Source organism: Cuculus canorus, chromosome 1 (assembly GCF_017976375.1).
Source record: "Cuculus canorus isolate bCucCan1 chromosome 1, bCucCan1.pri, whole genome shotgun sequence".
NCBI classification, from domain to species: domain Eukaryota; kingdom Metazoa; phylum Chordata; class Aves; order Cuculiformes; family Cuculidae; genus Cuculus; species Cuculus canorus.
The window spans coordinates 13770659-13793293 of NC_071401.1; the positions used below are offsets into that span (position 1 = coordinate 13770659).

At 38.7% G+C, this 22635-nt stretch overlaps 1 protein-coding gene across 2 annotated transcripts in view; it reads left to right on the forward strand.

Annotated features, from left to right (window-relative positions):
* NOX4 (NADPH oxidase 4) overlaps nt 1-22635 on the forward strand; it is a 109950-nt gene that overhangs the window by 17801 nt on the left and 69514 nt on the right. For both annotated transcript variants that reach the window (XM_009566391.2, XM_054087222.1), the window contains 5 exons: nt 3311-3383; nt 7856-7936; nt 12366-12594; nt 14527-14691; nt 14834-14896. In XM_009566391.2, coding sequence (XP_009564686.2) covers nt 3311-3383; nt 7856-7936; nt 12366-12594; nt 14527-14691; nt 14834-14896 — 611 coding nt within the window. The remainder of the gene's footprint in view (nt 1-3310; nt 3384-7855; nt 7937-12365; nt 12595-14526; nt 14692-14833; nt 14897-22635) is intronic.

The window sequence follows — 22635 nt, forward strand, 5'->3', positions numbered from 1 at the left end:
GGAAAAAGGGCAACACTGTGCCCTTAGACCCTGGGAACTACTGACCTGTAATCCTCACCTCTGTTCTTGCGAAGATCATGGAACAGATCCTTCTGGAAGCTATGCTGAGGCACATGGATGACAGGGAGGTGATTCAAGACAGCCAGCATGGCTTTCACCAAGGGCAAGTCGTGCCTAACCAACCTAGTGGCCTTCTGTGAGGAAGTGACTACATCAGTGGACAAAGGAAGACCCATGGATGTCACCTGTCTGGACCTCTCTAAGGCCTTTGACACAGTTGACCACAATGTCCTTCTCTCTAAACTGGAGACATATGGATTCAATAGATGAACTACTCAGTGGATAGGAAATATGTGAGTCACACACAGAGAGTAGTGGTCAATGTCTCATGTCCTGATGGAGATCAGTGACAAGCTGTGTCCCTCAGAGGTCTGTTCTGGGAATGGTGTTAGTATCTTCAGCAATGACAGACTATGGAATCAGTGGTGGAGGCTTGAAAGAGGGTAACTGACAGAGGAGGGAGTTAAAGATGGGGAGGGAGGATCAGAGAAAGCAGCTAAGGATTATATTTAATATCTGGGGTGAAGGAGAAGGGCTTTAGGTGGAGAACCATCATAGAATACTCATCAAATATTGTCCCAGTTTCTGCAGATACCTTGAGACCTTTCTAGTATGGCAGAGAACCTGCAAGGTAGAATTTCTTTTACCCTATGACAGCCAGAAAAATACTTCATTTTCAAAAATTGGAACACACTATTGTGAAAGACAGTGTTTCTAAGTTGTTTTAACTGTAAAAGTACTCAGATCACTCCACATCCTAATGATTGTTAATTAATATTTGTTATTACACACACATATATATATATACAGTTCAGAAGTATATTTATGGGCTTTTTTTTTTTTTTTTTTTAAACACAGTGAAGAGAAGGAATGAGGAGTTGAAAGGATTTATGGTGGGATGGCTTTTCATATCACTCTGGGAAAGAACATCCTCGCTTAAGGATGTGAGGCTAGCTTTAGCAGGAACAAGTGTTCAGAATCATAGTTAGTGGAGGATAAGAGAAACAGGGACAGGGAGGAGAGGAAACACTAAAAATGCACTGATGAATTGGATCAAGGTTGTGAGTGATTTCACGTTTGCGGTTTGATGGAGAAGGGAGTTGAACTAGACATAAAAGATCATCTCTGGCTTAAGTGACAACATAGAAAACTGATCAAGTGCTGCAATTGAATCAGAGCTGTTTATATCAGAGGGGAGATTGCACACTACATATAAAATCAGTTTTGAAAAGAAAAGAAGAAAGAGATGACAGAAAGGATGCACATTTTTTATCTCAAATGCTTTTAATTGTAACCTTTCATTGAAAGTATTTTCGAGATAATCCCTGATTTCAGTACAGGATGGGGGATAATGTGATCTTGTGAGATCTCATCTGGAGTATTGTGTCCAGTTCTGGAATCCTCAACACAAGAAAGATGTGGAGCTGCTGGAACCTGTCCAGAGGAGGGCTACAAGGATCATCAGAGGGCTGGAGCACCTCCCATATGAGGACAGGCTGAGAGAGCCTTCTTCTTCTCTGAGAAGGGAAGGCTCAGAGGAGATCTTATAGTGACCTTCCAGTATCTGAAGGGGCTACAGGAAAGCTGGAGAGGGACTGTTTACAAAGGCTTGTAGTGACAGGACTAGAGGCAATGGGCATCAACTGGAGAAGGGTAGATTTAGACTAGACCTAAGGAAGAATTTCTTCAGAGATTGGTGAGGCACTGGCACAGGTTGCCCAAGGAAGCTGTGGACGCCCCATCACTGGAGGTGTTCAGGGCCAGGTTGGATGGGGCCTTGGGCAGCCTGATCTAGTGGGAGGTGCCCCTGCCCATGGCAGGGGGATTGGAACAGGATGATCTTTAAGGTCCCTTCCAACCCAAACTATTCTATGATTCTATGATTTTATGATTCTATGATTAAGTTTCTTGTGCAAAACTTCAGTAGATTGTAGGACCAGGATTTTTCCTCAGTGTAAAAAAGTTTTTTTGCAAAACTGAGAAATGATTTGGGGTATATTAAATTTTGGGTATTATACTTTTCAAAAAGTGGATATTGAGGATAAGATTTGAAATTCTTTCTTTATTACTAGAAAATAAAAAATCACAATCAAATTTATTTTAAAATTATCTTGTTCTTATCACTAGGATGTGATCCTATGATAGATCCTGAACTATGAAAATCTGTGGTTTTGCTGTCTACATCCATAAAAGGTGTTTGAGACACTTGTATTCTGAAACTAAAATGGCAATTATTTAGCTCTGAGCTTGGTGATTGGCCTAATGGACTTTTTTTAAACCCGAACGCGTGGCTTCTAGGGTGATTACAGACTATACTTAGAAGTTATCATTCTTTGAGAATTAAAAGGTTTGATATATTGCTTTGTGAATTTTAGATTCTTAATTGTGATTTCAGATTCTTAATTCCTAGGGTGGCAATTTTGAAGATAAGGTGCTCAGAAAAAGTGGTAACTTTGGTTGGTTTTTTTTTTCTAATCTGTTTTCAGGCTGATGATTTATGGTACTTTATCAACAAGACTCTTCTTTAGGGTGAAATAAATCATGCTGTAGAAATACTTGTTTCTCTCCTTTGACTTAAAAAAGAGCTAAGGATAGATGAGTTCTGATCTGAGACTGCATGTGAGCAGATGAGTCCAATCCTTAATGTTTTTAATCTTTTCTTCTCAAATACTGGCTGTAGATCATGCTCACAGACCTTGCTCTGCAGGCAACAATTTCAAGCGTGATACAATGCCATGGAGAGTAATTTCAGGCTATTTCTCATTCCAGGATGAAATGGGTTGGCAAACAATTGTAATAACAGCTTGCATAGAAATTGATTTGCTTGAAATTCTGTCCCTGAGCAGGTTTTTAATTGTTGTGTTCGACAGAGTTTAGGGCTTGAAATAAAAAGAGATATAGAAACTTGTACAACCAGTACAAACAAATAGACGGGATTGGTTCTTGGTTACCTGCTCAGAGACAAATGGTGTGAGCAAAAAATTACAGCAGCAAAGACTAGTAGAAAATTAGTGATGCATGGTGAAATGCAAGGAAAAGAGCAATTTTCTCTGCGAAAATGAGAAATAACACAACAGCTCTTCTTTCCTGTCTAGTTTGATACATGAATTGTCTTCAAGAGAGAAATATATACAAGAGTTTGATGGAATCATGATTTGTACATCTGATAACTTCTACATTCTTAAAAGTTCGTGGGAGGCAAGTATACTTTTTCATGATTCAAATGTAAGTTATCTTATGTCTGTTTTAGTTCCAGGTCTGACTGGAGTCATTATGGTGTTAGTACTATTCCTAATGTGTACAGCTTCTACATATGCCATCAGGTAAGACACAATCTGATCATTATACTGAAAAATGCCATTTGAGTAATTATATACTCATACTAATTAGAGGGAATGAAGGGCAAATGCAGTGTGAGACAAGAAGTATTTAAATAAATCAGAAATTGTTAGAAATACGTGTTTTCTTATCCTGTTTGGTTTTTTTTTTTTTAACTAGGCAATTTAATACAGTAAATGTTGTATTAAAAAAAAACCAAAACAAAATCTCATTTAATTGCCATAAGAGAAAAATACTGTTTGGGGAATGCGCTTAGTTAAAAAATCTAGACCTTTAAAAATTCAAATAGCTCTTTTTTCATTTGTATAGGGAGGCAATAAGCTAAGTATATGGAAAATTCTGTCCAATGCATAAATTAAGTCCACTGGAAGCAAAATAAGATATCATCTTTATCTTGATAATTTTCACCAATTAATTTTAACAACAAACTGTAAAATAACAGCAACCCAAAAAATCAGCAAAAAAGCAAGCCATAACAGAATTGTGCTACTTAAGTAGAATGTTGCTTTTTTAAAGCTCTGCTTCTGGTTGACAGATACATTATTTTAGATGCCAATTATAATTTTGGAACAGCTGTGCAATGTTGTCTGGAATTTCTAAAGGTTTGGTCATCCAGGGGTTCACATTCTGCACTAACAATACTGAACACAGATGTTTGAGTGACTGGTACCTTGGAGGATATAGCCCAACACGGTAGCCTTTTAAACACTTGAATTCTACAATCTAGGCATTTATAAAAAAGGCCTTTATTTTTTAAGCAGTCTCTGATAAATTCAAAGACTCATTATATAAATGCATCATCTCAGTTAGGCAAACACTGAAGAATGTTTTACATGTCTTCAAACATTCTTGGTACTCCACTGATGTGACCTAGGTATGTGGTTTTGAACTTTGTTGAACTAATCTGTATTTCCTGAGTAGCAATGTTATCAGAGTGCTGATTCAAGAAAGTAATTCAGCAAATGCTTTGCACTTTTTTGTAGACAGAGAAACTTCCAGGGTTAAGACCTTTGTGATTTGCAGAAGTGCAGGATAAAACTGCTGCACAAGATGTCAGATATTGCCGCACATTGCGTAGTCTACACAGATGGCTCTACTTGCAAAAGAAAGCCAGTTTTGGGAAGATGGAAAAATAAAGCAATTACTTCACTCTGCCTCAGTGAGCCAGAACAAAGTCCTGTTTTCTGCACGACCATGATAAATTAGAAAAAAAAAAGAACATTTATTAATGACTGGGAAACTTAGGAAAATATATGTACTTGCAAACATATTCTTGGAAATAACTTTGGGGCTCATGCAACAAAGGTTTCCATCTTTCAAAGTTACATACTTATTGTTTCCTTCTTCATTTACTCTAAGTGCAACTGCTTTGCCATCTTTCTGCCATCTAGCCAGCAGAATCAAAGCCCTTAATTAGATCATCTGCATCTCCTGTTAATCTAGTGATACTTCTAATTTAGAAGTTTTATCCTGGCTTGTCCCTCAGGCATATGGCTCAAGCTTGTTTTTTATAGTGTATTTTCCTAAGGTAACAAGCTTCCGTGTGCATCTTGCTGTCCCTTTTCAGTGTCTTTCCCTATGAATTCTCACGTGTCTTATGATGGTTAAGTTCACGTGTTAGTCATAGGAAAATTAACCATATATGTTCAGTGCTATCAGAAACTGGTCTTTTAAAAAAGCATTGCAGAGACTTTTATACTCTTTTGAATTTCAACCCTAATCCGCTCTTGCAAACTGACCTGCTTAATGTCTTCCTTCATCTTTTCTTTCTGAAATTCTCCTATGCATGATTATCCTGCTATTTTAATGCCTTTACTTGTTCAGTAAACTGTGTGAATAAGTATTAGGAGGATTGAATTAGCTGCTAATGTCTTAAATGGGAAAAGTGAGTACTGAATGAAAACTTTTGTTAATTTTTGCCTAGTCATGTCTGAGAATTAGACCAACATTTGTTGTTCAGTAGTTGTTTGTTGGAAGGATTATGAAATCATTAGAAAAATGCAATAAATCCTGTGAATGCATGTTGACATTTCTGCTAACTTTCAAATAAATGTTGTTCAATGGTGTTTCCATTGAACGCAAATGTTAGCAGCTTTAGAAATCATATATTTAAGGCAGCACTAAAATATAAGCTGCTCCGATGTTATATGTTTTTGTGGCCAAATATTCCAGTCTTCAATTTCACCTTCTATACTACCATGTATACTGTCCTTTTAAAAATTAGCTTTAACAGAATTAAAAATCTTTTTCCAAGCTGTGCTGCTTACTGTGTACTTTTAAAGCATGGCAAGCTCCCCTTATGTTTCCCAGTAAGTTAACTCTTGCAGTTCTTCATCTGCAAAACTCTAAAGTACGTTAAGGAAAATTAAAATTAAATATGCAACTTGATCTCCAATTTTTGGGACTTTGGGTTCCTAAAAAATGCATTCATCATGTGAATAATGTCTATTTTAAACCCTAAGAAGAGAGTAAAGATAATAATAAATGCTCTGAAGAACTATAAAAATATATACTCATGAGTACATGTTTATAGAGGAAGACTGAGTGTATTAGAGTACTGTATGTATCTGTAAGACAGTCAGTTTAAGCAGGACACAAATAAGAAATATATAATTATTAAAATATTGGAAATAATGCTTCATGGTAGGAGGTTCAAGGATCTCCATCCCTTTCATTTAAGGAGGTGAAGTTGAAAGGACTTGATTATATTTAAGGGAACTTGATACATGTGAGGAACCAGGATTTTATAGTAGAGAAGGAATGCTGAAAGAAGAAGAAAACTGCACAGCTAGCTGGAAGCTGACATTTAGATATATGTACTCATACAACAAGTGTACAGCAATTTTAATCAGTAATGATGATTAGTTCTTGAAACAACATGTCAGAAGCTGGAATTGACTTTCCATCACTGAAAGTTTGAAAAACTGGTGCATTCTGAAAAAAGTGCTCAAGATCCAATAAGAATTAATTCAGCGTGCAGCTTTTGATATTGTAGTGGAATACAAAGAAAACCAGAGCTCCAAGACCTGATTCAGGTCTGGCACTAAATGCTCTCTTTGTGCCTTTTCATTGTGCTTCCACTCCTCACCTTGTCATGCTTACTTTCATGTTCCTGATGTTCGCTCCCACATTTTAAAAGGTACTGATGAGAGAATGCATGGAAATGCCTACCGGGGTGTATGTAGTTAGTAATGGTTTGTGTATCCTCAAGGAGGAAAAAGTGTTAGCTTGGGTGCTGAATGGGAGAAGGTTGGGGGATGAGGAAGGGGTTTCAGAGCCTCTTGCTGCTGCTGGGTTCCTTAGAACTGCCCTTGCTTTTGTTTTATTTTGGTGGCCCTCAGAATGTCAAATTTATTCTTTTTATCTTGAGAAAGAAAACAACTGAGTCCTGTATTGACAGAAACAAATGCAGCGTACATTTCAGACACATTGAAGCAAGGGTAGATAGCTGTTCATGTAAAAGGCTGTAGGAGGGGAAAAATTCTGTAAAAAGTCAGTTAATTTGGAGGAGTAGCTTCTTAAATTGTGTTCTCAGTTAAGATCATTTTTTATTTAATAATTGTTTTGGCTTCTGAATAGGGATCGGTCTTTTGGTTTTGCAAGAGACCCGCCTACCATGCTGTGTAGTGTGACAGGTGTTTGTGTGCTATGAAGTAGGTATTTTCTCAGCTATTTGGTTGTTGGTTTTTTAGTGACTATTTTACTCCAGTAAAAAACCCAAACCAAAACAGGATTAACAGAAAACAGTTACAGTTCTTTGGTCTTGGTTCTTTTTACATTACCTAACACATTACTGATGAAAGGAAGGCTTCCTCCTCCTTCACTCCCCTTATCCTCACAGTTGTAGTGTCCTTGTTCCTCACAAGACTGTCAGTTTTAGAGCCCCACCATATATGACCTTCTGCCATGAAAAATCTCCAGGTTGCTTCCTTGCTCTAGTTCCCTTTCCCTCTGTATCTCCTTCCACTCGATACCTTATAGGTTTCTTTTACCTTTCCCATCAGTCCTTTTGCAGCTATCTATGCTACTTGTTGTACCGGTACTGACACATTAAACACTGCAGCCCTGTGTTGGGGCAGGGGGAACACAAGGAGGCGCTCACTGTAAAGAGGCTGAGTTTTGAGCCTGGACACTGAAGAACTGTTCTAGATATAAGGACACGATAAGAACTAAGTAGGATTTATGAAAGCAGTGAAGTCATCAAATTCAGGAAGAATTCTTCAGCTGGCTCTGTACTTCTACATCCTTCATCCCTCTTTCTCAGATTTTTGCTTCTGTGCCAGTTACCTGTTCTTCTCAACACTTAATTGCTTCAAAGTACTGTGTGCCTGTAGGGATACATACATCTACATGATTATGTGGTGTATAATAATGTCCTATGTGCACAGATTTGCTTTTAATTAGCAGTGATTCTATCAAAGTGAAACAGCATTGAACCATGGTTTATTCTTTTCAGGGTTTCAAACTATGACATCTTCTGGTATACGCACAACCTTTTCTTTGTCTTCTATATGCTGCTGATGCTACATGTCTCTGGGTAAGTAAACGGAAAAAACTGTCTTTTTATCCTGAAGCACAACCAGAAAGAACAGTTTCCGTGATTACTGCCTTTCCTGAGCTCACTTCTGCACAGTGGGCCAACTTCTTCACAAGTTGCTATGCTCTTCAGTTTTTCAATAGGTTATTGTTTAAATGATATTCAGACTGTAGCTTGGAAAATTTTGTGTTAGGAAAGCGAGTTAGCACAAACCTCTTTACTTTCAAGTTTATTTCTAGTCTGTGTTACCAGTTTCTAGTGAGAAATGAAGAAAACGTTGTTTCTTTTCTGTCCCAACTTACCTGGCTGCTGAGAGGAGGATATGAAGTTGCTCATCCCTTTCTCTTCCCTTTCTAACTCACATTTTGACTCTTAAGAAGGGGGAAGGAATGGTCTTTCCCTGATTACCTCTTTCTCATTGTTATGATACAATATTTGCTAGTTTTTCTTCCTATTTTCACAAACCTCAGACCAGTGTTCATTTGTTCGTTTGTAAAGTTGATGGTCGGGTCTGTATCTGGCATAAACAAGCCCAGCCCTATTGCTAGGTAGAGCGGTTTCCACAAGTTGTGCTGTGTGAAAACGTGTTCCATTAATACCATTAGTGCCAAGACTAGTAGAAGGAAAGGAAGGTGTATTGGAATGGGGTTTATTTCTGCATGTCATCAAACATCTACTGAAACACTGGAAACTGGAATGTCTGTGTGACACTTGGCTCTGCTGCTTAAAGCAAACAGTGAAAGCTGATTAGTACTAGCAATATCATGGTAGGAATATGTTGTTGAACAAAACACACAGCTTGAGATCTGGTGAACTGAAACAATGAGTTTAAAACAATCAAATCTCCTGGACACAATTCCAGTTCTTTGTTGTTTGGTTTTTTTTTTTTTAATTTATTTGTTTGGTGGATATTTTTGTTAACTGTGGCATAGCTCTCATTCATAGCTGGGGAAAATGAATCTAACTTGTTCTCCTCATCCTGTAGCAGGATGAACTTGTGCTAAATTATTCTTGACAGGTGTTTATCTAACTTCTTGAAAAGTTCTGGTGACTGAGCTCTTCTAACCTCCCTAGGCAATCTGTTCCAATGATTACTTTTGGAATATTTTTCATGTCCAAGTTAAGTCGTCTCCTTCACTATATTATCCTTTCTCCATTGTCTTCCTAACTATGTTTCCACTTCATGAAGGAAGAAGACTGGTTGAAGAAGTTTGCAAACCAAGCCTGCAGGAATGCACCAACCACTAAACAGGCATCTTCTTTTACACAGCCTCCTTAGTATTGAATTGGAAAGTTGTTCAGTGCAAATCTGAAAGAATTGAGTGTCAGTAAAAGTGGGAGAAGAATGAGTCATGGAGAGTGGGAGTCAGTTGAAGTTTAAGATGCCTAAATGTAGATCTCTACATGCTTTCTAAATGTCCTTCTCCCATAATAGCCTAATAAGTTCTAATAAATGGTCAATGGAGCCTTGAGATTGCTTTACCTAACCTGCTGCTACAAAGATCTACATTTTAGTGGGATAGATTGATTCCTGGGCTCCATTTGTGGTACTGACTAGAAGAGATCTTTTCTGAGAATAAAGGAAACAGACACCCATCCTTAGGTACCGAAGTGACTCCTGCATGGCTTGACTTAAATTATTGCAGACACATGACTAACTAGTTACTCAACAGAGCAAGGCATTTCCTGTGGCTGGACTGGGCAGGCAGGTTGGGTGAGGATTTAGCTGTCTTGGGAATCTCTCCTTTGGAGTACTTCCACAGTATTCCTGGAGTCTTGTTCTGTTTTAAACTATTGTAGATATGTTCTTACAGTATGCTCTTTCACAGGGTAGTCAAGCACTTAGCATCAGTGTATTAAACGACATGATTCATCTGTCATGTGTTATTGGTTTGTTCGTTCATCTGCACCCTAAAGGAGAATTTTTCAGGGCATTATTCTTAAAGACTTAAATTGCTCTTCTACTTCTTGCAATGTGACTTTCAAATATTTTAGTGGCTTAAGGCTTGGTTCATAGCTACATTAATTTATCTATATTTTAAGCCAGCAATATCAAGAACGAAAAATAGTTTATCTAAAAACCAGCAGCTTGATGTTTCTAGTTCCAGCATAAGGAGCTATAAAACATATGAAATGTTTGGAGCCAGATCCTCAAGTGATCCAGATTTGCTATTACTGTGGATTTAAGAGGGCTATACTGGTTCATAGGAGCTGAGAATGGGAGTCTACTGGAGTTATCCAAGGATTTATCTTCCAAGGGCTAAAAATTCTTAGAATTCCACCCACGTATTCACCTTCAGGAGACCCCTCAAGCAACTCACCTTGAGTTGAGCAGCGGAAGATGGATGAGAAGATAGGAACAGTGTAGTTACCTGTAAAAAACACTGAGAACTGTTGATCTATAGCTTATCATCATAATAATCTCAAGAAATAGTGATATATATTTTCCTAGCCTATTTTCTAGCCAGAAGTGAATGTCTCTGTTTTGGGGGTGGAAAACTGAGGCAGAGAATGATGTATGCCCATGCAAATAGATTGTGTGCTGTGTTGCTCAGCCGGTAGGACATTTTATATGACTTGTTCTTTTTATCTCTCCCAGTTTTGTTTGTTAAAGATGTCTGTCTCCTATGTACTGGTATGCACACATTAATATTTACGTATTCAAATGTTGTACCAAATAAATATGTGAGGATATATCTTAGGCTCCTTAAGAGTTGTGCTGAACTCAGCCTTTCTGGGACCTGCTCTTAATGTGTAAGACAACTTGCCTTTCCTTGACCGCTTCAGAAATGGAAGTCATTGCAGCTGCTGTTAACAGGCAGCTTTGTCATCCCAGTTTGCCACTCAGATAGCATGTTTGTAATAGTTCAAGCAAACTAGAGATCACTGAAGGGGATGCTCGTGTTTGCGGTTCAGCTACTCATGATTCAAGGAAAACTTTGAATCCTCTTTTGGGAAGTTCTGAGAACAGAAAAGCCATGAAAGCAGCTGCCAGGCATGCACACAAGGCTGACTGGAAAAATATCATATGTCCTGTGACTTGCAGCTAAATCCATGAGGCACCGTAATATTTATGGAGCAGGGAACTAGCATAATGTTAAGGGTATCTGTCGCTTTGCAAATATGCAATGACCAACAGTGGTGCCAGATGCAAGTGATAGGCATGATTGGGCAGTAAATACAGGCAGAAGCATGGATGTAGACACATGGACACTTCCCAAGTGATTTTCCCAGGGTCAGACGTGGAGTTTAGAGCGAGCAGGTTTCACTTCCAAGCTTTGCATTATTCCCTTGACCATACGGGAAGCTTGTTACTAGCTGTCGGGGCTTCATTTCAGTAGGGAAGATTGCCAGTAGCCTGTCAGAGCCCATTTAAGTTGGGAATATTGCAGTGTCCTACTTCTCTCTCTTTGTGGATTAAACTCAGTCACTGCTGCTGCTATGTGTGTACATTGGGGAAAAGAGAGGACACCATATGTCCTCATATTTGATTGTGTATTTGAGATGAGCCTTTATCACACGGCTTGGCGCTCAGAGGGCATGTCTCACCAAACATTGTGGCAGCGTGCCTTATTTCTCACCCAGCACCATCCTGTACAGCTGTCATTTAGGCCTTTGGATTTTTAAATATTCCTCCTTGTGGTTTTACTGTCATGAAATCCAGATTTGGAAGCAAGTAGTACTTCTGAGGAATTTTATTACTAGTATTATTGGTTCTTCCCTCTTTTCAATGTTTCATTCATGTGTTGAGATATCTTGGAGTGTCTCAGGTTTCCACTTCTTTCTTCACAGATTCTAACAGCAGCTGCAAAGTTCTCACTTTATTATTACTACAAATTTAACTTTAGCCTTAAAAAATAACCATGGACCTCACAAAATAATTCGCAAGAAAGGTTCCTTGGCTATGATACAGGACTTTCTTTTTTTCCTGCTATTTGACAAGATCATATTCACAGGAGCAAATTATAGCATTGTGTGCAAACCTGATGAATACCAAGTAGTGGGAACATTCCTGCAGTTTACGATTTGGCAAATTAGGCCACTTCTGCTACAGATTGCCTTAAAAAATGGTGTTTGCTGCCTGTAGGGAGGATGAGTAAAATCAGCCTGGGTGTGATTGAGCTGGGTATGTAATTATTTAATTCTTTTTCAAGGCTCCTACAATATCTCCCTCTTTCAAGTAGTATTAAGCTTGAGGCTGTTCATTAGGGGTATGCCAAGTGAGCTGGAGAAGTTAAACTGTCTCCAATGACAGCGGGCTATATTGTTGCAAAACTTCGATCTTGTTGAAAGTCCTGGAAGCAAATGGAATAAAAATTTTACAGATGATGAACCTTGTGACTGCTTTCTAAAATCTTCTCTGGGTTAAGATAATTTTCTTGGTTTTGACTGTTACTTCAGTGCCTTTGCTATTTTTATTTTCCTGTAGGGGAGTGCTCAAGTACCAGACGAACTTAGAGGAACACCCTCCTGGTTGCTTTAATCCTAACAAAACACTCCAAGAGAATATGACAGTGCCAACGGCTTTTGAAGAGTTGTTTCCTGGCTATACTACTGAGCCTTTCCCAGAGGACTTATCAGTACCAGAACCCTTTGTACAAAATAACTTTATGAGAATTTGTTCCGAGGGACCCAAATTCCAGTCACACTTCCCAGAGGTCTGTATGATCCGACATTTCAGGTATTACAAGCCATACCAAGTCTTTCAGTCAGCCATAACCACTAATTATTGTGTTTCCAGACCAGATGTTTTAATAATGGAAAATATTATTAAAACCTTTTTAGGCATTCAAAGATTTGGTGGGGAAAAAACAATATGTATTAAGCCTTGAACTGCGTTACAATGTGGTGCATAGAATAGGGTGGGAAAATGTCAAGAGATTGACTGTAAGGTTCTTTTTTGTGCTACACCATAAGAAATGTGTTGGTCTTGCTATAAATGCAACTTTAAATTATAGCATAGCACTTCAGAGCAAACATTTATATAACATATTCATAAGGTCCTTTGTAAGCATTGTGTGGCAGTAGTTAATTGAAGTAATCAAACTCCATTTGTTCTCTTTTTTTTTTATCATGTGGATGCAAATCCTAATACTCGTTTCTGGGTTTCAGTTGGTTGTGGTTTGGCTTTGTATAGCCTGTTGTTTGCAGCAGGCTTGTTTTATGTGTGGCATGGATAAATTGGAATGATGACAGTGGGGATAGAGAAGCCTTTCCTTTTTCTGTTTTCCGTTGTCCTTCTGTTTCATGGCAGCAGCTTTTTCATCATCCAGATTTTCTCTTTTCTTTTGAGAAAAGATGCTCGACTGTATTGGCAAGTAATCAGAGGAAGTTCGGGAATACTGAGTTCACAAGTCCAAGCCCACCATTCAAACTGGTCTCATAGCATAACTCACAGGAGTTTTTTATTATTGTAATTGTTTTCTGTAGAACATGTCTCTTACTAGCTGCAGTGGGAACCCATTTTACTATGGAGCATGTAGTCATAATAAGAAACAGTCAATTCCACATAGAAGTCCTCCAAAAAAGTTCTTTGTTTTTTATTTTGGTTTGATTTTACTCCTAAATTACAAGCATCAATGTGTATCTGGCTCCATGTGATTCACGGGATATCAAACAGTCCCTTTTGGGGCTTAAGATGAGCTGTTTATGGGAAAAGAAGAGCTATGGAAAGAAATGGCTGCTTAGTGTTATCCAGGAAGCTTTTTAATTTAGGATCTTTTTGGGTTTGGAAGTGTTCTATGCACTTAGTGATACCAAGTCTTAAAAAATAAAAAAGAGCACTTGGCATTTTTAAAGCCAGAGGTGCTTGAGGAAATCAAATACTCTGCTAGTTGCAAATGATGATGGTATATAACTTGAGAAACTGGGAAGGGAAGATGGATGAGGGCTGAGGGCACTTCAGTGCCATGGCTTGAGTGACTGAGCAGATGTGGAATTAGTAGTTAGCTCTGCCATAAGCTGTTAGTAATTGATTCTTAGGATGGAGTTTAGCTGAGCAGCTGTAAATGTCTCCATCTGAGGTAGTCACCCAGGGCTCCTTTTATAATCAGCACAGAGTAATAGCCATTTCTAGGGCATTGTTTGTCTAGCACACGCATCTTCAACAGGGGCATATGAGTCATGATTCAAAAGTGCCTATTTTTCTCCCTTTTCTATTATTTGACACTAGCTTAATATAAGCCTAAATTGTATAGCACAAAAATTACTTCTTAGATTTTTTGTTTGTACCTGGGTCGTACTCTAGTCAGTTTGAAATGCTGTATGTACTGTGTTATTCACAGCTGAAACCCTTTGCAACCTAACTGCATAAAACCAGGGTAGCATGGTTGTAAATGAGGTCATTAGCATTTTGTTCCTGATGAGTTTTATGATTAAAATGGTGCTTGTGGATGATGTTGCTGGTGGATGATTAAGCCTCCATAATGCACTTGGATTTCTGCACGTAGAGAGATATGGAGGTTACTTGTGACCAAAACACTGCTCCGCAGTAGATGTGAAATGAGGTTCTGCAAGCACTCGTGTAGTTTTGAAATGAGAAATCATGAAATGAAAAGTCCTTGAGGTAGCATTTTATTTTCTCTCCATAGACTTGGTTTTGGATTTCTGGACCTCTGTGCTTGTACTGTATGGAAAGGCTGTACCGCTACATCCGCAGCAATAAACCAGTCACAATAACTTCAGTGATAAGCCATCCCTCCAATGTACTTGAAGTAAGGATGATGAAAGATGACTTTAAAGCAAGGCCTGGTCAGGTGAGTTAATGTGCCCCTAAAAAATCACTGCTGTTCATGTAGCATTGTCTATGGGATCTCTTTGTATGTACTAACCCATCATTGAATGTTTTGAACATATCTTTTTCTATCATTTTATTTTGTCTGGCTGATTTCATTTCAGTATGTTATTCTACACTGTCCAAGAGTGTCGGCACTAGAAAGCCATCCATTCACCCTTACAATGGTAAGAAATATCATTTTTTTTCCTGTATTTTCCCTTTTTTATATTTGGTAAGGAAATGGTCTTTATTGTCTTTGAGGTGAAAATTTCCTCCAGAAGAATTTATGTTTCATTTATGAGGGTACCAATGAATGGGAGATGTGTTGATTTTTATGTATAACAGTACTCAACACATATTTAATTTTCTTTGCTGTTGAGAATATGATAATGGGAACTTTTTTCAAAGTATTCCATAAGTGAAAAACAATAAAAAAACAAATAAAATCCGTGTGATTTTGATCATTGTTTTATAGAAGAAGTTTCACGAATTTTTGTAGACTTTTAACTCGGAATGAACACAAATTGTAAAAAATTTTACATCATCTTTTGTATTCAATGAAAAGACGTTCCTGCAACTGCCTTTTCCACAGTTAGAAAAAAATCAAGTTTTAGTAATAAGTTTCTAAAACAGTCTTCTGCTTTGTTTTTATGCTGAGAGATATATCAGTGTCTTAAACTGATGTACCAGGGAAGTCGTACAACATTTGGATTATTACTTAGCTGAATAGATCTAGAATAGGAATTGGACCTCCTGGAGGCAGACTGGAATAAAGTGTGATGGTATATAAACAAATCTGAAGTTCTCCAGAATTTAGCAGCGCAGAAACTTGCGATATGCTACCAAAGAATCACTGTACTGCACTGGCTATGTTGTTACAAGAAGGAGGAGCTAAGGTTGGGTATTAGTGGTAGCCTTTTCCTTCTAAAAGGTATAATTTAGTATCACCTGAAACTGATATTCTTCTTAAAGAAAACTATGGGGATAAATACATTTGATTCTTTTCTTTGGACTGTTAACTGGTACTTTATCCCCACTGAATTGTACGTAGTGCTATGGAACAGCTGATACGTTTTACTGTTACCTGAGATTCAGAGGGCACTGCCAGGTGCTGTCCACTTCCAGCTCTTTGGTTTTGTCGGGTATGGTTCTGTTTAATTAATTTATCTGTATGCCAAGCCACGAGGCAAGTACTGTCACAGATAACCTGACATTAAATTCCATCCAAACTAAATACTGTGCTGTAAATCTGGGATTGAATCGCGCTTAGCGGAAGTTGTGTCTGTATAGTTTGGTGAAGCAATATTGGCTCTTGGATAGCCTGATTTTTGCAGAATTTTCCTCACTATTCACTTTACTATTGGAAAACAGAGGTGTGTGTTATTTATTAGTTGAACTCCGATAGGCAGTTTTTAAGGCTTTCCTCTTTATAGTGCATGAAGATAACTAGATATACAATGCTGGAAAATGATGTGCTGAGAAGTGATGGAATAGTAGCTGACTTTTTGTGCAGAATTCAGTGAGTATTTAGTTAAATTTTTATTATTTAAGTGATCAAAGATACATTTAAAGAACTTAGCATGTCTCAGATGGCTTTTTACACTAATTTTCCCCTAGCATATCTATATTTAATAAATTTAAAGCTCTTCTATAGCAACGGAGATATCCTCTCTAAACATTAATCTCAAAACTTCATGTTCTTGTTTTCTGACTGTCCATCTCTGAAGGAACTAAAGTAATAGTAACAATTTCATCATTCGTAGTACTTGCACAGTTTGGAAACTATGGGACTCTCATAAGTATTTAATCTTCTTAATACTGGGAGACCGTTAAAACAATGGATTGTGTGATTCTAATTTCCAGAAATAATGTCATCAAAAAATATTAGACCCGCTTCAGTAGTCTTTTCTCTGGCAAAATTTCTTGTTTTTCATGGTGAATGTTTTTATCAGTAAAGGGGCTGCTTACATGGACCTACTGGGTTAGATCACAGGGTGGAGTTAAATAGGATGTTTTGCTGAATTCAGTCTTTGCATAAGTTGAGGATTTTATCCAGTACTTAAAATGGCATATTATAATAATGCATGTTATGAAAAGGAATTTTTGCATGAAAACTTTTAGACCCAGGAGCTATGGAAAATAGATCTCTTGTGAATCTGAGTTTCCTTAGTGAATATAAATAATTAGCTTATATTTAGATACTGTGCAGTATACTTTCAGTGCATGCTAAATTAGTTTGTGTTACTTTTTAAAGTCATGTAGTAAATATGTACCATTAGAACTAGCAATTTGCACTCATGCACAATTCATTACATTTTAAGTATGTAATACTAGATCAGGCATTTCTGTTCATGCTCAACGTGTTACACTTTAATTTAAAGTTCAGTGATATCCTTCAGCATAAAAGCATATTCTTCAAGATCACATACATATTTTAGCTATTACAAGATATTAAGTTACCACTGAATTACTAAGCTTCATTTTTATTACCACAAACATATTTCGGTTGAACATTGTGCTGGAGAAATTCTGTTATTGGGTAAATGGCTATTTTACAGCATAATGAATATTTGAAATATCTAGGTTTGTGACAGTTTTTGCTCAGCCTAAGTAGGAGACAGTTATTTCCATATGTCTTTCTAGGTCATAGAATATGCCTTGAGCTGCTGTCCTGCTTAGAAAGCTTTTTTTTTTTGTTATTTAATATCATGACAGACATGGGACTGTGCTTATAGAGTGCGTAGGCGATAGCTTAACTCAGTATTTTTCCCATCTGACATACTTGCAGTTACCAAGCAAGCTGGAACAATGCTGCTGCATCTTTTGTTGGATGATGATAATCCCTGGGTTATTTTTCTAGACTAGTGTGGGAGTGTGGTGCTCAGAGCCACAGCGAAGGCAACATGACGGATGTGTGGGGCTTCAGATACTGGAAGTGCAATGCAGTGATGATGCAGTGGAGGTAGGGGGAAGGCTGCAGCCTTCTTCCTGGCTCTGTTTTCCTGCTTGGAATCATAGAGTCAGAGAATGGTTTGGGTTGGAAGGCATCTTTAAAGGTCATCTAGTCCAACCCTACTGCAATAAGAAGAGACATCTGCAACTAGCTCAGGTCAGATGGGGCTCTGAGCAATCTGACCTTGAATGTTTCCAGGGATGGGGCAGCTACCACCTCTCTGAGCAATCTGTTCAACTGTTTCACCACCCTCATCATTAAAAATTTCTTCCTTATGTCTAGTCTGAATCTTCTCTCTTTTAGTTTTAAACCATTACCCCTCGTCCAGTCACAAGAGGGCCTGCTAAAAAGTCTGTCCCCAGGCTCTATGTGATGTCCTGTCTAAGCTGATGAAACATCTCAGTCTGCCTGGAGTACAAGTAACTAGTTCAGTCATGTCTTTGTACTTGAAGTGAGGATTGTAAGCAAAAGTGGAAGGGAAGGAGTGAGCCAGCATGAAGGATTCATGCAGATATTTTACTAGTCCCTTTCCTTTTCTAGATTGTGTAATATTTACAGTTTAGCTCTGTTTCTTACATAACACCAGGGAAGAGGAAAACACTGGGAGGCTGTGTAAAAGGCCTGAACCTACTCCCATTGCACTCTGGCAAAGCTCCCACTCATTTCACTCAGAGCCAGAGGGACCACTGAATCATTACCAAGTGAGGATAAAAAGGTAGACATTTTTGAGAAATGAGTGCAGTGGCGCTTATTTTCTTTTCGTTTTTGTCAACTGAAAGCATTCTTCCCCCTGCTGCTGGAATAAAGAGAAGTAATTGGTGCAAAATGTACACTGGAATTTGGAGAAGCAAACTCACATTACTCTGAACTCAGAGCTGCAAGTCTAGCTTCTTTGCTAACCTGTGACCTGAAGGTCACAGAATCACAGACTGGTTGAGCTTGGAAGGGAACTCTGGAGATCATCTCGTCCAACCCCTCTGCTCCAGCAAGTCCACCTAGACCTCGTTGCTCTGAACCATGTCCAGATGGCTTTTGAATGGCGACTCCAAGGATGGTGACTCCATAAACTCCCTGAGCATCCTGTGCAAGTGCTTATTTTCCTGATGTTTGGACAGAATGTCCTCTGTTTCAGTTTGTTCCCATTGCCTCTTGTACTGCCACAGCACCACTGAAAAGAGCCTGGCTCCATCCTCTTTGCACCGTACCTTCAGGTATTTATATACATTGATAAGATTTCTTTGAGGCTTCCTACACTGAACAGTCCTAACTCTCTCAAACGTTCCTCACAGGAGACATGTTCTAGACCTTCAGTTATTTTCATGGCCTTTGGTTGGGCTGTCTGCATTATGTTCATATCTTCTTTGCAGTGAGGAGCCCAGAACTCGACACAGTGCTTTAGGCAGGGCCTCACCAGGACTGAACATAAGGAAGGATCACCTCCCTCGACGTCACTTGTATACTCTGAAGTTCAGGCACTTGGAGATCCCCATTTTCTCTCATGATCGATGTGGAAGCTGGCATTTTTAACTCCTTTTTTGTAGCGTGCCTCCACTGATTTTTATTCACTAGTGACTTTGTATTCACTAGTGTGACTCCTTGACTTTGTTATCCGTTGGAAAAGCTGGGAATGATAATGAAGGGTTGACCCAATGTCTGGAATTCCTGCAAGTGAACTGCTGGCCAGTTCTAGGGAGTTTGTAGTGGGTTCTTTGCTTCATATTGTCTTCATTGCTCCACTGTCTTTGATTTTTAAGGATGGGATGTCATCCAGAGGGACCTTGACTGGCTGGAGAAATGGGCTTGTGAGAACCTCATGAGGTTCAAAAAGGCCAAGTGCAAGGTCCTACACCTGGGTCAGGGCAATCCCCAATTTCAGAACACGACGGGGAACGATGTGCTTGAGAGCAGCCCTGTGGAAAAGGACTTGGGGCTGTGGATGAGAAGCTCAACATAAGCCGGCAACGTGCACCTGCAGCCCGGAAGGCCAACCGTGTCCTGGGCTGCATCCAAAGAAGTGTGGCCAGCTGGTTGAGGGAAGTGATTCTTCCCCTCTCTGTCTCTCTTGTGAGACCTCATCTGGAGTATTGTGGCCAGGGGGGTTGGAACTAGGTGATCTTTAAGGTCTCTTCCAACCCAAACTATTCTATGTTTCTATGATTCTATGGTTCTATGATTTTACTTTAACAAAATGCTTTATTGTTAACATATTTTACTCTGCTTCTTTCACTGGTTTCTAAACACAACTTTACACAACTGTTACTATGCTCTGTAGAACAGTATGAGTAAGATTTTTGGTCCCGGACACCTTTGTATCTAATTTGCTTATTTTGGATAGGACGTCAGTGCATCTTACGATTGAATCAGAGCAGAGTATAGACAGCTCCAAGACATTTTCATCTATAGTGGAGAGATATATTTTCTGTAAGTAAATAGTTTAGTTAAGGGTTTATAGAAGGGCAAATAATTTTTCTGTTTCTACCTGGTGAACTCTTTTAAGTAGACTTGTCTTTCAGACCAAATGCAGAATATGGTCTGGAGATCAGACCATCCAAAGAGACATCAGAAATTTTATCTTTAGTGCTCTGCTTCCTGAAATTGACATTTCTTTACATTTTTGTGGAAGAAAGTGTGGAAGTTATTTGCTGTGGAAAACAGTTTAAATGTCATTGTCTTTAAGGTCCTTGGAAAAGAAAATAAGCATTAGCAATAGTACTAATTCTAGTAGTAAGGGTGGCCTTTTGGAAAGGAGGTTGTAGCAAGGTGAGGGTTGGTCTATTCTCCCAAGTAGCAAGTGATAGGGCAAGAGGAAATGGCCTCAAGTTGCGCCAGGCGAGGTTTAGGAAAAATGTCTTCACCTGAAGGGTTGTCAATCATTGGAACAGGTTGCCCAGGGAAGTGGTGGAATCACCATCTCTAGAGGTATTTAAAAGATGTGTAAACATGGTGCATAGGGTCGTGGTTTAGAGGTAGACTTTTAATGGTTGGACTTGATGATCTTAAGGGTCTTTTTCAACCTAAATGATCTACAGATCCCAAATGTTGCTTCCACTCTTTAGTGTATGAAGCCCACCTCTTATCAAAACTAAGACAGATTCACTTTATGGAGATTCTTCCATTTTTTTTCTTAACCTTTTGTGAAGTGTTTGTTTCCTTTGACTTCCTTCTGATTGCTTTTCAGTTTAACCTGTATGAACAGGAGGAGACTGAAGCTTGGGTTTACATTATCATTGCTTTTTTTTCCATCTCCATCTTACGTTTTCCCTTTAGTACTGAATTCCCTCTCTTTCCAAATACTTAACCGCACTACTTATTCTTTGCAGCAGCATGAAACCATAGTACTGATCATTTATGGCTGCTCACCTCCTGTTTTTTGCTAGTGAGCGACTTCAGAAGTAGGTTTCTGTTTAGGATGTTTGTTAGTGTCTTACAAGAGAAGACCTTTTCCGCCATGTTTTTGGAATTTTGGCATGATGTGTTTGGCAGTAAGCCTAGTGGAAATAGCCTTGTGTTTTGCAGATGATAAGTGCTTGAAGCTTGGTAACCTTGTTGCTTTGGTGGTGTTGATTTGCTTGTGGCAAGAGAAGGTAGGAAACAATTGCATCACTTCACATGGAATTTGGATTGTGACAGACCTTGAAATAAGGACAAGACCAAGACACAAAGTCTTCTGAATTTGTAGATGGTTCAGATCTGAGGTTTGATGAAAACTGCTCTGCAATAAGCATCAACAAATTCAGGATCATGTAATCTGTTATCTCAACTTCATGATAGTTTTGACTATCAATAGCTGGTGTCATGCCTGTGTTCCCTCTTGGAATGGAAATGTACATTGTGGAAAGATAAGTGGTACTGTTCTGCCATTGTGATATGGATTCAGAGCTCAGTTAAAACTTTTCTCTGAATAGCTTAAAGTTTAAAATCTTTGGTGCATGAATGAAACTGTACAACCTGTTCTAAACTGTTCTTTCAGACAGCATCCTCTGTAAGCTAGAAGTATCACTTCTAAGGAGAAAAGAAAACTTAGTCCTGATGGTACATGAAGTGGTGAAGTGTGTTTTTCATCAAAACTTCTTTACTGCTGCCTTTTATGATGGTTGCGATGGAGCAGGGCCTAGCAGGTGCTGTAGTCATTGAATGAGTCAGTCTACAGTATCCTCTTTGCTGAAGTAGGACTACTGATGGAAAGGCTTCATTAAGTTTTGTTTTATGGCAATCACATAGATTTGCTATTTGAATATTTTTTTCCAGCTAAAATCTCAAAGGATTCTCCTCTTTAATTTCTGACAATTGTGTGTGTGTGTGATAAATTATCTTTGCAGGTGTTTTTATACTTGACCTTAACAAGGTATTGTTAAGGTATTGTTTTAGCACCCAAGAAATAACATCAGAGTTTTATGCATTATTATGTAGACACTCAGACAACACCTCCTCTAGACTGCCACTCCTGTTGTGCAAAACAGACAAAAGGAAAGTGTTTCTGGCTACTCCATATTCTGTTGTATGAGGGCAAAAGACTCTTCCAAGAGACATTCAGGACAGCAGGCAAACTTAAATCCTCTAAATCACGTTACTGCATTGACTAGAGAAGTTGCTAGATTTAGTGCCCGGGAATCCCCATCTCAGACATTGTGTGTGGAGAGGAGGGAGCCTTTAGCCTTTAGGAGTTTCTGGGAGTGGAGTGCTGCTCTCTGTAGTTCCTGTCTAGTGATTTCAGTGACCTGACCACAACTCCTTTCTTCACTGGAATCACTCAGGAAAATAATCCATATTGAATCTCTCTGAGATTCAGGACATTGTTTTGTGGGAAGTGATCAAACAATGACTCTTAGCCCACTAACCTCAGGCTCTTCAAGCAGAGAAAAAAATATTGCCTGGTCTGTATAAGTCAACCTTGACTGACTGACTCAATACTGCATTGATACTGCATTCCTTTCTCTCTCATTGCTCCTGACCCGGCAGCGTTGGTAGGAT